Genomic DNA, 18,067 nt, shown 5'->3' on the forward strand with positions numbered 1-18,067 from the left:
GCAGAAGAGAAAAGGTGAGTAGGAAAGAAACAAAAAAGCAAAGAAGATGAGGGAAGGGTTGGACTGACTGAAATTAGTGAGTGCCAGCTAGGCCAGACCAGGCCCAGCTGGTCTCTGTCTGACGAGTGCCTTAATTAAGAGACATGGGGAGAAGCCTTGGAATGGCCACATACACACTGCCAGGAGCCTCTGGAGAGGAAACTGCTAAACAGGCACACTTGTGTGTGTCTGTGTGGTACACTGCCAAGAATCTCACACACACACACACACACACACACACACACACACACACACACACACACACACACACACACACACACACACACACACACACCCCCTCTGGGACCTTGTGAAAAACATTGCCTTGCTATTATTAGGCAACCCTTTGCATACCGAAGCAAGTGTACAAACCCTAAATGAGGTGTATTTGTGTGTTTGGGGTTCTCCCTCTTATCCTGTTGACTGTTAAACTGAACTTATGATTTCAAAACAGACAGCTCCCCTCTTTGCTGGCGCCGGAGCTCTGAGAAGTAGTAGAGGTGAACCAGAAAGTGAGTACCCCCCCCAAAAAAAGGGGGGGGGGGGGCTAAAAATGAAGCGAGAGGAGACGGGGTGATTGTGTGGATCCATGACTGCCTTTACGCCCCCCCCCCCTCACCCTTCCATCGCTCAGTCCTCTTCCTCCTGTTCCTCAGCCCAAAAATGTATTAATATTAATACATATCCCTCAAACCCCGTTCCCTCAATTCCACCATCCAAAAAAAGAAAGAAAAAAATCATCACCCTAGGCTACCAGTTAATAAAGCCCTCTCGACAACCCCTCCTAGCCCAAAAACCAAGGAAAGACAATAAAGGGAAAGTTCTCGGGTCAAATAAAAGAATAGAAATTAATACAGTCCCACGGGACCTCCCTCTGTCCCACTGTCACCCCCCACAATAATTTGATTTCTTATTAAGTGATTGCTTAATTATAATGATTATTATTGGTAATTGTAATTGACATTTTTTTCCTCTCTGCTAGTCTCCTCTGTGTCCCTTCCCTCCCAGTCCTTCATTTAAAGGATGAGACAGTTTGTGAAAACGGCCACATTTTGTGTAACTACTTGACCAAAAGCTACAGTTACGGGACCAAGCGGACTGCAAGGACAAACAATGCAGGATTAAGGTGTTGAGGCCTAGAAGTTTTATTTAATCAGACTTGAGTGGGTGTCTGTGTGCGTGTGTGTTTCTGTTGTGTATTTGTCAAGATGTCTTACACTGTAGCTTCAGGGCACTGTGTCTGCTGCAGGTCTCCGTAGGAAGAAAAAAAAGAAAAAAAGATCCTTGCTCTCAGTGGGATATCCTGGTTAAATAAAGGTTCAAGTAGAAGACAGGGATTCCCTATTCAATCCACCCACCACCCCACCCACACAGACACACACATACATACGCATTAAACTACAGTAGGGACCCCCTTGGTCTCCAGTTTATTACCCCTTCCTCCAGGCCACAGTTACCGCAAGCAGCCGGTTGTGTGCTATTGCTAAAAGAAGCCCCTCTCATGCAATGTTACATCTCACGCTCAAAAAGACAAAAATCCCAAACCACGGTTCATCAGCGGCAGCTAAAAAAAAAAAAAAGCAAAGCGTTGAAAACCATTTCATTTAATGTCACATTCTCTCTCTATTCGGAACTAAAGATGGTGAAACTTCGTTCCAGTGGGCCATGGCACGGTTATTGGGCTCACCTCAGGCGTGGTGAGGCTGACACACACTTTTCTCTTTAGATGCGCACACCTTCACACTCCAACACACACACACACACACACACACACACCCTGGCATTGCACCTTCACTTTCGCTCTCAAACGTCCTCTCATTTCTACAATACGACATATTAAAAACAAAACAACCACATTTCATAAAAAAATATCTCAAATCAAACTAAAATGGGTGAAAAAATAAAACAAATTTAAACCATCTCAAATTCGGGAATCAAAATGCCACTCCCTGACCGACAGATGGTGGCTGTGCAAAGGTTTCTGTAAATGTAGCCAAAATGTTTTCTCCTAGATTATATTCAAATGCTGCCCCTCACTCACGCTGAAGAACAAACAGCCACATTAATACAAATGAGCACCTGGACCCGCAACCGCAGATGTCTGTGGGTGTTTTTGAGTCAAAGTTTCCAGGAAAAAAAATAGCAAAATTTTCATAGATTATTTTGACAAAGATTACTTTCAGACAGGATGGCTTGTTCTGTCCAGATGCAGATAAAAGCGGTATAAATAAACTCCAGATATCTGCACACAAAAAAAGACACTCTGCAGTAGAAGCAGCACAGCTGAAATTAAAACGTGTCCGTGATAACTAAAAGCAGGGGCAGTATTTTGACCGTAATTCTGCAATTTGAATAACAGTAGATGCAGAAAATGTTGCAAAATATAAAACATAAAAAAAACTATTATCGCTACAGTTTCAAAACACATTTTAATAAGAAAATAAATGTGATTATGTCACATACATAAACTATAAATCTAACATTTAAATGAATTTCAAAATCAATCCATCATGACATTGCGACAACTCATATTTGGCTCAGACTTAAAGCTTCATATGAACAGTTTCAAGTGCAGCTGACGTGCTGGAAATCTGAAAACGGCTCGTGAGACAAAAATTTGCTTTCGTTTTTCCTAAAAATAATGGCATTTGAACCAGATTCGCAGCTTTGTACAGAGCCACATCAGGTCACGTCTTATGTGGGAAGGTTCAACAGCAGAACCATCAGCTACACACAGACGGGGCTGACAGACAGCGCTGGATATCAGTTTGTGCAGACAGAAATCCGGCCGTGTTCGAGCCACTCTGAGATCTTAGCCTGGAGACAAACCGTTCCTGACAGACCGACACCGTGCCCGATGCTTTTCAAGGCCTGTCTCATCCACTTTGGCTTCTACCGCTCTCATCTCTCTCTACCTCTGTCTGATGCTGAGCTCTACTACCTGTCCGTCCACCACGATTTTTTAGATATAGACTCGAGTGGTGCTTCACAATTTCTACTTCCTCTATCCTGTTCTTTGTCACATATGTAAGCAATTATTTTACTCAATTTTCTTTATGAAACCATTTGGCAAAAGACGTCCTGAAGCTAAGTTAGAAGAAGGAAGAATTCAGCTGTGCTGATTTTCTAATATTTAAAGTACAATTGAACAGAAGAACACAAACACGAAATCCAACAATGATAAGTTTCTATCTCTGAGTCTGCAGGAACAGCATGAGGATTATCCTGCACTATATTTCACAATAATAAATAACACAAGCTAACAAGTTGCACTGTGTACAGTGCAAAGCATGTCCAAAAATGCTGCAAGGGGCTAAATAATAAAATCTTTAATGAGTCTACACAACATAAATACATCTTAATAAGCAAAAGATGAGCAGTAAATGCTCAATTCATTTTAACAAAATATGGAATACTCAATAAGGAGATTTTTCTTTTTTGCATTACAAAAACCTTCTGTTTCATTTACTCGATTCCAAATGTCATTACATTTCAAAGGCCGCTGGCATCAAAATGATTGTTCAATCAAAAGCTTTTTTTTTTTTTTAGATATGAAGGCACCGGCCATTCAACTGAATTTCCACCATTTATTTTGCATGCGCTAATATTAGGCCTACACTGTAGTCTCATCTAATTTGCATATCCTCTGAAAAAAAGAAAAAGAAAAAAGGATAATACAAGTCAAACTATGGCACAGTGATTTCATGGTGTGTGTGTGTGTGTGTGTGTGTGTGTGTGTGTGTGTGTGTGTGTGTGCCTGTTCAAACACACTGTGTGGTAGCGTGGGTGTGGCGTTACACCTCGTGTGGCACTGGGCAGCCAAGATAAGAGCTGATCCTATCCATGTCTCCCTTCTGCAGCGCCTGCCCGCCCGCCCACCCACACGCGCGCGCGCACACACATGCACACGCACACCTACTGCACTACCCAACGTGCCATTGTAATCTCATTTTACAATCCCGATGCCCTGTACATAAACGTGCACTCTCACACATAATCAGAGCAAAAAGAAAATACACACAGCTAAATCCGTATTTCACTTTGTGCGTACACTGGCATGCAACTTTAGAGTACACAGATGCTGCAAGAAGCAGCAGAAGAAAGCTTTAGGCCTAAAGTAGTGTGGCTCATTCACACATATAGCTGAAAACATTTGTGCAACTACTTTCCACAAACAAATCTGAGTATGGAACAGCCTCTCAGGACTATAAAAGATGGCACACAGAAAATGATGAAGGAAGAAGAGGAGAGAAGTGAACAGACTTACCTCGCTTTTCTCTGAGTCAGAGTTAACCATTACATACAAACACTCACTTCTCTCTAATTCACCAAGACTTTCAGTGAAACACACACACATTGACACACACACACACTCAGGCTCACTCTGATGTGATCGGCCACCCTGATAGCAAGCCAGAGCTGACTCTAAGCCTCAAACAAAGTTTGGTGTGCACTGACCAAGATCGAGGGGACAAAAAAAAAAGCGAAGAGGAGAGAGCTGGGGGTGGGGGGAGGAGGGGGGGGGGGGGGGGAGTGTGACCATAGAGTGAAGTTTAACCACTTACAATTCAAGTTTAGCTTCAGCACACCCCGCCTACACCGCAGATTCATTCACGGGGAAGTAGACGCACACCTCTTCGGGTGGGAAAGGCACTGAGCTGGATTTTGGGAAGACCTGTTTTCGCTCTCTTGTTCCGTCTGGTTGCTGCTGCATAGCTGCCGGACAGGCAGACGGCCCTCGCTCACCCTCCTTCTCTCAACTATCTTTTCTCTCTCTCTCTCTTTTTTTTTTTTGTTTTACCTATTCGTTGTCCTTACAGATCCAGCCAGCAGGACCCGCTACTAACAGCTAGGTGACAGATAGCCACTCAGACTGTGTGTGCATGTGTGTTCACGTTCTTGATTAAAAAAATTATTTAAAAAAAAAAAACTTATCTCAAGGGTGAGAAAAGATTAGATTGTAAAAGTATGTGAACAAGTGACAACATGTAGGCGGAAGAGGGAGAGAAAGAGGATGAACAGATTAAATTTCTGCAGGCGAGAGGGAGAGACTAAGTGTAGTGAATGTGATTTGATGGTGATGCTGAGATGGGGTCTAGGCGTACAAATACTATTAGTCGCTGCTGTGCAAAATGGTTACACACACACACACACACACACACACACACACACACACACACACGCATGCGCACACACACACACACACACAAACAAATGCAGAAACCAAAGCTACAGAACTCACAACATGGCATATAAAAAACAGAAATCAATCTTTATATTTGAAGCCCTGGTTTATGGATGTAACGATTAAGATTAAGGTTGCCATAAAAATTCAAACAACCATATCTCAGCGACCTAAAATTGGCCTTTTTCTCTGAATATCTTTTCCAAGTAAAAAAGCTTGTGAAATGAATTGTAAAAGAAGAAAATGATTCAGCATACGATTGTGTTTTTAAACCTACACCATCAGAGAGGTGGAGGCAAGAGGGAATCAAAACTGTGTCCCAAACATACATTCAAGTCAGCTGCAGCGCGTACTTCACACAAAGATGTATCAGCAAGCGACATTATCGGTCCAATACTGGCTCGTCACACATAAATATGTGCCGTCCCATTTAAACCCATCTGAAAACGTGCAGCACATGTAGCAGAGTATGCAACACTTTAGAGATGCGTGTATAAATCTATGCAGATATATTGATTATCATGACTTCTTGCATTCCTTAAAAACCCACTACTAGTCAGGTTACATTTAGTACACACTAAATCATTTGACTTTTTGTTAGTTTTTTCTCAAAGATTTAATAACACTAAATATTTTTTTCATAATTCTTCAAAGAGCTATAAAACCAAATTTTCAGTTGAGATCAACAGACATCTTATTTGATTATTAATTTAATTAACAGGTGACAACCTTTAAAACACAGTTCGTGAATTTTGCTTAATCATAAAACAAACTGCATAAAGCAAACTTCTGTCTTTTAGCTCTAATGGTTACCATCTATTTTTTTAAAAACACCATTTATTTCTAAAATAAGCTTTTTTTGTTTCAAAGAATTACAAAAAAAAGTGAACGATGTATTTCTTAGGGAATGCATCTGCAGAATGGCACATTTGGTGCACTTGGAAATGTTTTACAGTGGCAGGAGTGTGGCTCACTAATGTGTTTTAATAGTTTTCATACAGCACCCCACGAGCCCTATCGGTTTTGGAATGAATAGAAAACGGTAATCTGGGATCAGTTCAATTTTAGTTTTTGTGCTTTTCAGAATTTTTTCTTAAGATTTAAGAAAAAATTTTTATATTTTGGCCCGTTTTTAGTGTAAACGCCCAACATACTCAGGACCAAGTTTGAATTAGTGAGTTGTATTAAATTCAGGCACAGTTCAAGACTACTCAGGCTCATTCCTTAATTTCCTCGCCTTTATTTCTCCTTTTTTTTTTAAAAACTCCCCCCCCCCCCTCCCCGATTCCTCTCACTTTAAGACCCCATCCACACCACACCCATGACCCCCCATGTGCAGACATGAGGTCAAGCTCCAAAGATCACAGAGAGAAACCAGACGAGAGAGACAGAGAGGGAGAGAAAGACAGAGACCTAAAATCCTCCTTTCCTCCCAAAACCAGGCCAAACCTCAAGCCTTCCCACCAGCTACAGACCCCCTCCTTTAGCCCAGTTGTGTGTAGAGGAGGCAGTGAGCACTCTTGCAGAAACATCAGCCCAGGGAAATTCAAATGAGGAAGAAACGGTGAGAGGGAGAGTGGGAGAGAGAGAGCACAATAGTGAGAAAATAGGATAAAAGAATGAGATGGGAGAGCGTTAGGTAGGAGGGAGGAGGAGGAGGAGGGAGCCGGAGAGGTTGCTGAGGCTGCAGGTTAAGATAATGTGTAGATCTGAAGAGATTTGCAGGGAACATTTTTATTCATTTTTTGATTACTCCCATCTCTCCCAAACCTCCCCTCCCTCTCCTCCTGCGTTACCGTTTCTCCGTTTGTTTGTTTTTGGCATTAGCGTTATGACTGCTGGTATCCACGTGTATGTACGCATGCATGCTGATTAGAGCCAGAATATGTTATAAACACAAATATTCACACTTTTGCAGACTCACACACATATATCAATACATAATGCACACAAACATATTTAAAGATGCATCAGAGAAGCGAGCAGCTGGGCAGACGGTGCCAGGAATGCTAAAAGCTTACAAGTTCGTAAACATGCAGACATAGATGCTGCTTATGTATGTACAAACACGCATTCACACAGATTGTTCTCAGTGCAGCCTAACGCCTGCTTCTTATCAATGGGCTGTGCAGGTAGACTAAGTGTTCTGAATGAACTGGGCCACACAAGAGGTGCAGCCCAAATACAATGCCGTGAAAATATTTATTTGATGAGCTGAAACATGTAAGTATGGAAGCCCGTTTCCGCCACTAAAAAAAAAAAAAAAAAAAAAAAAGGATCCGTAACTCAAAATTCCGAGTTATTTTCTCAAAATTTCGAGTTTTTTTCTCAAAATTTCGAGAAAGTAACTTGAAATTTCGAGTTAGCGCTGCCAATCAGTAATCTACGTGAATTCCTTGTTACCTGGAAGCTGAAGCCCTCAGCTACAAATGCTACAGCTAAGCTACCGGTATTATATCCAGTCGTGAATGCACAGATTGCTGAGTGTTTTCAGCCTGGCTTCACAAATGATGAAATCCCTGTGTTATTAGCTGAATCACATGGTGTTACTATCAGCAAACGTACTCGCGAAAGCACCAATTTGTTGGGATCCATTTTTGAGTGCGCGTTCCTCTGCGCCATATGCTTCCGGGTAACAAGAAAGCGACCTCATTCACATATATTTTTGATTGGCAGAGCTAACTCGAAATTTTGAGAAAAGTAACTCAAAATTTTGAGTTATGGATACTACCTTTTTTGTTTTTATTTAGTGGCGGAAACGGGCTTCCATATGTAAGCATGACAAATATGCAAATAAATAAGAAATCTAGAAAGGGGCAAACACTTTTTCACAGCACTGTAGGTCTAACTATTTCTCAGTACAAACAGGAGTCACGATTAAATAAGGTCACAAAAGACAGACACACAACACACCCAATTCGCTGTGAGACCCTCCTTCCAGGTTGAGTGAGATGGAGTGGTCGCCAAACTGATTCCCTTGACCCAGGATCATCCAGCTTTCCAGGCCATCCGAATCAGATGAATCGGACTCAGATTCGGATTCTGACTCTTCTGAATCCGATTGTGAACTTCTGGACTCCACAGTCACAGGCACACCTGGAGTCCTTTTCCTTTTCTGAGCATCCTACATGGATGAATTATACACGCAATTAGTGTGCATCAGATGTCAAATCCTTTATTTATTTATTTTTTTACCTTGCAGCTTTACTGAACTGATCAAATGACAAAGCAGCGATAAAGGTGATGGTTTGTGAAATTGCTTTGTCCTTTGTTAAACATCATTACTTCACTGCTAGCATTACACCTGCAGCACCTAGTCATTCACAAGCCATGCTACAGCTCAAAATGGAAAACAGCAGTAATTAAGCCTGGTGCCAGTGACCACTGAGAAGTAGCTTGCAAAGGACAGAAAAAAATCAAAAATGAAGATGGAAGCCAGATTTCTGATAATGTCTCACAAATTACAAAATAAAGGGGCTTTAACTTTATGGTGACTTTTGCTATGTCTAAGAAGACGTTCATAAAAGTCTTCAAAGTTAGATGTCCACATGCTGGGCGTAATCTATTTTTACAGCTCATTTGAGCCATTGGACATCCTTTTGTAATAAGCTTCATATTTAAGTGACTGGGAACTGTGGATTTAATCCCCTGACCCCATTCTGTGCAAGACCATATGCAAACATTTATCTGCTGCTAGTATGAGGCCCCAGCTGGCCTAGTTTGTCAAAGTTGCATTAGTGTCAAAACCTGAAGTAAAAAAATTGGTTTTACTCTTCACACGGACATCTGGCAGACTTACCGCTCACACATACTGTCATCAACATTCAGTCAGTTTTGATTATGACTGACAAACTCAGATTTTAAGTTAAGTTAAGGTTTGACTTAATACCCAAGGCACCAAAAGGCAGCTGATCTTGGATGGCTGGAGGAGTAACCAAATTGGATGGGCAATTAAGTCCAAGACTACAGGGTGCAGCTGCAAACTGACGTGCTGAGCTTCAGCGCTGTTTCAGTGTCCACAGGAATTGTTTCAGAGGTAAAGCATCTGTTCCTTAGCATGTTTAATCTGCTCAGAGGTGCTTCTTAACACATTTTCTTGTTTATGCATGTCAGAGACAAGTTTGCAGATTGTTTAACACTACCCTAAGCCAGACGGATTTTTTTTTTAATAAACTGGAAACACCATAAATAATATGTTTCATAAAATGTGTCTTTATTTTTGCATTTACCTTTTTTTTTAATTAATTTTTTTAAACGTATCTTAAATATAAATACTTCTGTGTCAACAACTACTCTGCAAACTTTCTAGTTACTCTGCCACTGTGTTGACTGATGTTAAAATGACTTTATCTACAGTTCATCAGCAGGGTAATACTGGCTAACAAAGTAAATGTGACACATGGATAGCAGTTCACTTTTTGCTCTACCTGCTGCGCTGGAGTGGAAGTCTGCATGCCTCGACCCTTTAAAGCACAGATCCCTTCATCACCTTCAGCGCTGTCATCGTCAGAGATTGAGATGACGTCAGGGCCGGAGTCGATCACGATGACCTCCTCGAAAAGTGATGATGGCAACCTCTGACCTTTAGAGTCACTTTTCTTCTTCGGCTTGTCCTTTTTCTCTTTCTTCTTCTTCTGCTTCAGGTGTTGCTGCAGGCTGCCATTAGTAGGTGTCAGAGCCTTGATGCCTGTTTTTTCCTCTAGTCCTCTATCACCATCTGTAACCCTATTTTGCCGGGTGTCCTCTCTTTCATGGTTCTGCTCTTCTTCACCCTCCTGCTCCTCTAGTTCCCCAAGGTTGGATGAGTAGTGGAGCTGGCTATAAAGGTGGAACTCCACCTCGCTGTTGGCCTCTGACCCATCAGAGTCCTCTTCTTCCTCTTGATAGAGATCATCCTCCAATCTCTCCCGGTCCTGGTAGACACTGTACATCCTCACAACCACATGCACACACCTGAGGAGATGGCGACTTCAGTGGCTGAAAAGCACACAAAATCAACATAATACAGCATCACATTGTCTAACTCATTATCAAGCATCAAATTATACATTATTAATACACTGCTGTGTTATAGTTGGAAAAAGAAGAACAAACAGACAGTTTACTTTAGCCTACAGTTATTGACCACTAGTTATTATCATTTGGTTTGTAAAGACGAGTCAATCAAATTCTTTTCACATTTCCAAAATCCCAAAGAAATAAAAGGCTTAATCTACCCACAATAAAAAAAATCAAAGAGTTTTCTATTATGCAAGTCAAAATAAAATCAAAAGAAATTCTTACGCGTGGGAAACTTCACTTTTTTTAACAATTCATTTCTAAACTGCTAACACTGGTTACCATCACCAACATAAACCAGCTTTAAGTAGGCAATCATAACAGCTCACCAACCAGCAGCTCTTTATGCGTTTCCGCAGGTCCTTCCTCCCTGCAGCTGTCAGACTGTACAATCAAAACTGCTCCCAACAAACAGAGGTTTACATCAGCGCTGTAACTTGCACTATTTTATCAACCGAGTCACACTATAACCAGGGTTTGCCTCTTAACTTCATTTAATTTAATTTAATAATGGTACAGTACTCTGTTTTTGGTAACCATTGTCCTTGATGTAAATATGTAAAAATTGTGTATGTTTCTGTTCTGTGTCTTATGTACTGTTTGTTTGCATATGTGTCTTTCTTGCTGCTGTTACACCCAAATTTCCCCTTGTGGGACAATTAAAGGATTATTCTATTTATTCTCTTTGCAAAGCATCACTTTGGATTCAGATTCACCTGCTCAGTGGTTTATTCGGGAAAATAAGGCACAAATAGCAAATTGTGTTTTTACTAGTGTCATAATAGTGTACATTTGTTAATTTTAGAAAAAGATGTGCTCCTTTGCTGCAACCAATCTTTCTCCTAACTGAGTGTGTTTTTCAAAAGATTCAAAACTGAATACAAAAATTAAACTTATTTAGTTTTCATTTTGCCTGATATCAGCTACAAAATCTTCATCAATACCAATCCAATTCTAGTAATGTTTAGAATTTCTTCTTTTTTTTCTGTGCACATGAAATCTTTATCCCACCATTCAAATATTTAACACTGATCAACCACGTCAGGTCTAATATACAAGACTAATTAGTAGCTCTACTTTATTACCAGAATTGTGCTGTCGTCATTTTCCTCTCTTAAGTTATATGGCGGGTATCCACAGCGCTGTCGAACTGAAGGAAACACAGGCCAACATCAATTACAGGAAACTTCCATCTTACTCGGAAAACCATGAGGCCTTGTTAAGAAATCTGAGCGGACACAGCTCAAGAGAACTCAGATTTTTTTTTTTTTTTTTTAACATGTAGACTTTTTTTTTTTCCATCGGAGCTGTCTTCATTGGCTCAAGCAAACAAGACCCAAGTTTTTTTACCTGCCAGGTGACGACTTTAAATAACACTTAACGTGACACCAAAAAATTGTTGAATTAGCTGGTTACGCACTGTGGTGTTAATTTTTCCAGTGCTTGTCTGTCTTTTTCTAACACACACAGTCACACACACACACACACAAAGTGGACAGAGAAGGGGCACCGGCCCATTGCTCTGTCCAGTCCTGCGTGTCTGTGCCATGATGGCTGGAGATGATTGGCTCCCAGGCCGCACACACACTGCATAAAAGCCACGCTACACGGTCACAAGCCGGCCACAAGGGATTAAAGGGACAGAAAATCTTACCGGTTGGTGAGGGGCGACCGTTGTGTTGAAAGTTTCAGCAGCTCACAGGGACTGGGAGCCGACAAATGACTCACTGTGTTTTACAGTAGTGGAATTTAATGTACTATACTTAAAGGCCGGGTACAGTCATGGTCTGACAACACAGGTGATTCCTCCTAATCTTCTCAATTAAAATGCTACCTGAACAACACCTCTGGACTCTGTTAGCTCCATTGCATCTGTTTTGGTGAAGCAACTCAGCTTCACCAAAACCAGAGAGGGGTTTTCCACAGAAAACTTTTTGACATGCCAGGAAAAAAAAGTGAAGAGAAAAACAACAGGCAAGATGCAAAGGTGTCTAAATTCTATTTAGTTACTTCAGTTTCAATCCTAATCATGCTCACAGTCTAAATGTCTGATTTAATATAGATCAGACAGACCTATGAATGATAAGACCTATGAATGCAGCTGAAATGCGTTTTACAAATGCTGCATTAGGACACAATGAATTTAGTAGAGATCAACAAATATCAAGCACTGACGTTTCTATTAGCCAGCTGTGCATATTCACACGTGAGTCCCTATGGGTTTACACCGAAACAGGAAATACAAGGTTTAATTTATCTGTAGTTTTGGTTAAAAAAAAAAAAGTGAACTGGAGACTCTGAAAATTTACTTCATAGCTGTGAGATTTAACTAATCATTAGAACAGAAAACACCTACATATGGCTCAATTGTGAATGTGCATGTATCTGAGAAGCTTTAAGTAAAATTCAGGCATGTTAGGTTAACTGGTGATTCTAAATTGTCCAGAGAGGTGAACGTGAGCGTGAATGGTCATTTGTCCCTACAGACATGACAAACGGGTATCCGCCTCTCAGCCAAAGACAGCTGGGATCCACCTGAGCTGGATGAGCAGTTAAGAAAAGTACATTTTATGTTTCAAGAAAAGAAAAAAACAAAAAAACATTGAATCAACTTAACTGATCTTTTCTTATATCATTCAGAGCACAATTCTTCAAACAAAGCACATCATCATCTTAATAATTAGGAGGCCATCTTATACTTACAATACTAAAAGAATGGACAAACTCTATTGAACCAATAATAATCTATTAATATAATCAATTAATGTATTGGTTGGAGGATAATGGCCTATAAGATGCTTGGATTAACTTGAGGTAACTAAATGGTGTCTGCATGTAGTTTGCCCAGCTAAGGACTGGTGACTACATTACATATAACACTTTTGCAGTACTACATGCTATCCAAAAACATACTGGCTGATATACTGACATTGGAATAGATCCATCCATCCTCCTATTTTCTTCAGGGTTGCAAGAAGGCTGGAAACTAACTAAGCTGTCATAGGCTGCGAGGCAGGCATGCAAACTCTACACAGAAAAGCTCCAGACTTGATTCAAACCTAGGACTTTCTTGCTGTGAGGCAACAGGTAACACTGCACCACCATACCACCCACTGCAATCTTTAAAAATCAGTATCAGCCAGGTATTGAACAAGCGTTATGACAAAAGTGATTTCTTATGTTTCTGTGTGTTTTATGTCTGATATCTTTTTCTTACATAAACTGTCTTCAGCATGATTTTTGAAGGGAGTAATAGATAAAATAAAGACAAATGTCCTTAAGATTCTGCATTTTGTACATAGTCTGTGTTCTACATTATAACCAATACTGTCCATTTTGGCATATGGCACTTCTGGCGCAAAATACCTTGATATCATTCAAGGAAGATATGTCTGACATATTACAGGTCAGCAGTTTGAATACTAGACAATGTTTTGCTAGATATTCACTTTTTAACCAGTGCCATGCAAAAGAGTGATCATCTCCCAAAAGGTGATTTCTAGTGTCTACCAAAAAATGATTGCCCATATTTAACCTGTTGTAAATGACTTATTGGCCTGTAATTTGTGAAACTTATGTGAAACATATCTTTCATGAATGATAATAAGTAATTTTAAGCCAGAACTTCCCTGCAACAATGTAGAAGATGCAATGAGTTTCTGACAAAGCAGCTTTTAGATATCATTTATGTATCCCAGTAAACATCACAGTTTTGTAGAACATCACAATTCTACAAAAGATATATTTAGTGACCAAAAAGGAGTGGATTGATTGTATTGGAGGTGCAATTACACAGTTATAAAAATACTTTCAAAACAGGTCATTTATTTATTTTATATATATATATAACCCCTCCAAGAACCCTGCTGAGTAGAGTTTATTTAACAATTTAAGAAAAAAAACAAGTTTAAAACACACACAAACATCAGAAGTCACCTTTTGCACAAAACTGTGTAATGAGGCCTTTTGATTATACATACATTTTTCTTTAATTTTAGTGAATGTGTGATTATGCTATGGTTGCAATGTGGAGTTTATAACATCCAAGCGGTCATTTGACTTAAGTTAGGTTGCCAAAAACAGACTAGAGTGACAGGCAGACATCTCGGACATCCAGCAGCCTGGTTACATTGCAGTGACAAACAGAAACTTCAGTTTTATAACTGTGTACTCTCCAATTGTAGTTAGCCTAATGGTAACCCCGGCTAGCTCAATGCTAACGAGCTAGCTTACTGGGGAACATGCGAGCTGTTTATCAGAGTACCGAGGCTTCACTAAACAGTAACACGCCATAAAACACAGGTAGCTCGGGAATTTTCGCTAAGCTTTTTTTGGGCTTTTAAAAGTTATTTTAGCGTATCGGCAGTCCCTGGTTGACATGTCTCAGTCCACTCCATCCACGTGTTTCTAAGCAGCAGAGCAACTGCTCGGATGTAAACAATGGAGCGTTTCAGCCTCAAACACACATGAAAGAACATAAATACAAGGAGCTGAGGCAGCCCTACTCAAGGCCACCACTGTGTGTGCTTAATATATAATGTCAGTGTGTATGAGCTCACCTTTGGAAACAAACTGGAAAGGTACTGCTACCGGAGGCTGGAGCTGCTTTTCCTGCGCCTCCAGCACAGGAGACAGACAAACAACTTCCGGGTTTGTCCGAGGAAAATAAGTTGGCCGACCGTAACATTTCACGTCGAATGCGAAGACTGTTATGAGTGTTGAAACAAAGTGCATCTCGGACACTGAAAGGTCATGATTTCCCCAACACAGGTAATTTTTACAGGATACCAAGAAGAAGAGCCTTTATTCTATAAATAGTTATTTGAGACTGTATTTCGCTCGTTTTCTCCCCTTTGCCTAAAATAAGTATTTTTGTCTTTTTATTTTCATTACTAACAACTGACAAGCCTGTGTTGTGTCAGTATTGTAGGTAGTAATTATGGGGTTTTTAGAGCTAGAAAGAACGACGAAAAAACGCAATTTACTAAACAAAAAAGAGACAGAGACAAAATAATAAAATACAGCATTTTACAAACACAACATTTAAAATTTAAAGCAGCAAATTTTTAAAAACAATGTTTCGTAAAATGTTTTTTACTAAATTACTATAGTGAATTATAATTGATTATATAGAGACAAAGATATGCACTGTTTTTTCAAGTCCTGCTTGTACATTTAGTTTTGTTTTTCCTTATCTATGTTTTCATTTTATGATTAGAGGTGCCTCCAAAATGTTTTCAAAGGGTTGGCCATATGCGGTCTACTAAAATATTGGGGTGGCACACCAAAAACAAAACTTCCTGTTTTATTATGCTGTATAAGTTACTCAAAAATATCGCAATGAAAAGAGAAGGAAAAAAATTATATGCCTGGTTAATTGCCTGCTATTAAAGTTGATATTACCAAAAAAAAAAAAAAGGTTTATATGAAAACCAAAGAAGACTTTGAATTCCAAAATAATCTGTCTTGAATGATTGATTGACTGGAAGTCCACTGCTTTAATGATTCTCAAATAAATATTACATCATGTTAGAGTGTGAACTGTTGCCTGTTTCTGTGTTGGCCCTGAGATCCACCAGTGATGTGTCCAGGGATTGGCTCAAGCGTTTCTGTAACATTATTACATTATTACCAATATAGGACAGTCTCCCCTGCCTTATATTGTGTGTGTGTGTGAGAGAGAGAGAGAGTGTGGGTGCAGTGGCCAATGCCCCCTCTGCCCCCCCCCCCCCCCCCCCACCCCCCACCCACCCGGTGGCACCCCTGCTTGTGATGCCTATTCTGATATAAAAGGAGATTATTCTTCTTTGATTTGGATTTCTTTTACAACAATTCAACTAGAAATTCATTTTCTTATCAAAATTCCAACATTGATTCAATGAAGAAAAGATGAAATGAAAATGTGTTGATCTCAAAAGATCTGAAGGTCATAATCCCTCATGGTACCACAAGATAATTTAAGAAGGCTGTCAATTAAGAATTAGAAGAAAAAAAGATTTTTGTTGTTGTTTGTAGGTTGTTTGCTTGCGCAGGTAGGCTTCATTAATATTTTCTCTCTTACTTTAACTGCTAAGCATCATCATATGAAACCACTGGTTTAAATAGTTTGTTAGTGTGCTGGCAGCCAAGGGAATGGAGATACTCATTTGGTTTAAGTCCAAATGGGGAATCTACCCATTTCCTCTCATTTGCTTCCAGCTTTTTGCTGACAAAGACAAAATGTCCAAAACTGTCAACAAAGTAAGAGACCTCCATCATCAACAGTTAGTATTCAAGTCTTGCGTACTTAAGGTGGATTTTCTTTGTGATTCATGAACGCGAACCTCCTCTGCTAAACTTTTAATTGTCAAACTTGACACTGAAGTGAGCCAGGCTGCTCTACTTCCAAAAATATTGTTTCTGCAAACAAAACATCCCTCAGGGCCCTATATGTTGTTTTACTGCATCATTTCTCTGATGTATACATCTACAGTAAGGTCCAAATACCAGCTGTAAATCCTCTGAATATGTAGGTATGCTCACTTGGTGTGAGCATGAATGTGTGAGTGACTAGTATGAACCTTCAGGCCCGTGCCTTTATTACATGTTGATGGGAATGTAAATCTATATGTAAATGTAATTCAACAGACTGGGTATCGCCATCAGTCATATTTATGACACGTAGAATACAGCAAAATTACGCCATCCTGGCTCTTGTGCAAGCTGTGTAACATTAACATCCATCTCCCTCTTCCTCTCCTCCATATCATGAGAATAATTACGAGCTCTGTATATCCTGCTATAAATGTCGCCATCATAATAGTGGTGAGAGAATGGCGTTATGATAGGGAATCAGAGGGTGAATGCCATCTGATTCCTGAGGTTTCTCCATGCGTGTCATCACAGGAAAGGCCATCACAGAGTTGGATTGTTTCCTTCCAAAGGTTAGTCTATACCTCATGTCACAACACTATCACCTTTTCTAGTCTATGTATACCTCTGACATACACATACACACACCTGTGCGTACACACAGGTGCATACTTAATATTGTGCACCTGTTTTGTTTTTAGGAGGTGCAGACGGGTGGGCGTGGGACCCTCTGCTTCCTCTGCCTCCCTGTATCTCTCTAAATTGGATGCAGGTCCGAGATGCCTGACTGCCCCAGTGAAATTGTGATGTGACTGCCTGATTTTGGGTTCTACGCATTTGGTGGTATTTACTGTTATTATTTTAAATGAAGGTAGAAGAGATCGGCTGAATGGAGGCATCTGGTTCAGCGATTCATCTCCAGGCCAGTGGTGCCCAGACCAGTGGCGTGTTGAAGATGGATGGAGTGTCCGGGAGAGGGATTTAAAGTCCCCTCATTTCCAATCACACATTCCAGAAGGGATGGTTCTGCCTGATGAATGATCTTTATTGAAGAGAAGAAGTTAAAAGAAGCATGTCATTGCTCTCATTTGGTGGTGTTTGTATGTTCCATAGCGGCCCCTTCTTTCCATTTGGTATCGGACGACTTGGAAAAGCTTTCTCCGGAATGTTTTATCAAAGCTGGATTCTTGTCAGCCGCTCCGGTGTAAAGGCGATATTCTACAGCTGATGGTCATTTTTGTTTTGTAAGTGTGTAACTGATGACAAAAAAAGCCCCAATTCTGTTCTTTTTGTCTGCAGTTGTGATTTGAAGAACCTGTACAAAATGGAGTGGAACACTTGCTTTCTCTGGCAAAAATCTGACCTCTAGCTTCTGACTGCATTATGAGAAACCATGGACTATGCTTACCTGAGAGTAAGCATGCAATTAATAAT

The 18,067-nt window shown here is 40.2% G+C and overlaps 1 protein-coding gene and 1 long non-coding RNA gene across 3 annotated transcripts in view; one reads left to right on the forward strand and one right to left on the reverse strand.

The window, feature by feature from the left end:
* The window catches only part of zcchc7 (zinc finger, CCHC domain containing 7), a 51,916-nt gene extending 36,923 nt beyond the window's left edge, over positions 1 to 14,993 (reverse strand). The window contains exons 1-4 of one of the 2 annotated variants that reach the window (XM_076884940.1): positions 14,842 to 14,903; positions 11,368 to 11,432; positions 9,652 to 10,201; positions 8,138 to 8,348 (exon numbers count right to left, since the gene is read on the reverse strand). In XM_076884940.1, the coding sequence (XP_076741055.1) occupies positions 8,138 to 8,348; positions 9,652 to 10,155 (715 nt within the window). In that variant the 5' untranslated portion in view covers positions 10,156 to 10,201; positions 11,368 to 11,432; positions 14,842 to 14,903. Of the gene's footprint in view, positions 1 to 8,137; positions 8,349 to 9,651; positions 10,202 to 11,367; positions 11,433 to 14,841 lie in introns of both variants that reach the window. The other variant, XM_004564285.3, reaches the window with a different exon arrangement.
* On the forward strand, positions 14,943 to 17,446 carry LOC143419010 (uncharacterized). The gene is made up of 3 exons (XR_013098968.1): positions 14,943 to 15,052; positions 17,168 to 17,205; positions 17,335 to 17,446. It is a non-coding gene; the product is annotated as an uncharacterized LOC143419010 (long non-coding RNA).
* The last annotated feature ends 621 nt before the right edge of the window (positions 17,447 to 18,067 follow it).

Source organism: Maylandia zebra, linkage group LG6 (assembly GCF_041146795.1).
Source record: "Maylandia zebra isolate NMK-2024a linkage group LG6, Mzebra_GT3a, whole genome shotgun sequence".
NCBI lineage: Eukaryota > Metazoa > Chordata > Actinopteri > Cichliformes > Cichlidae > Maylandia > Maylandia zebra.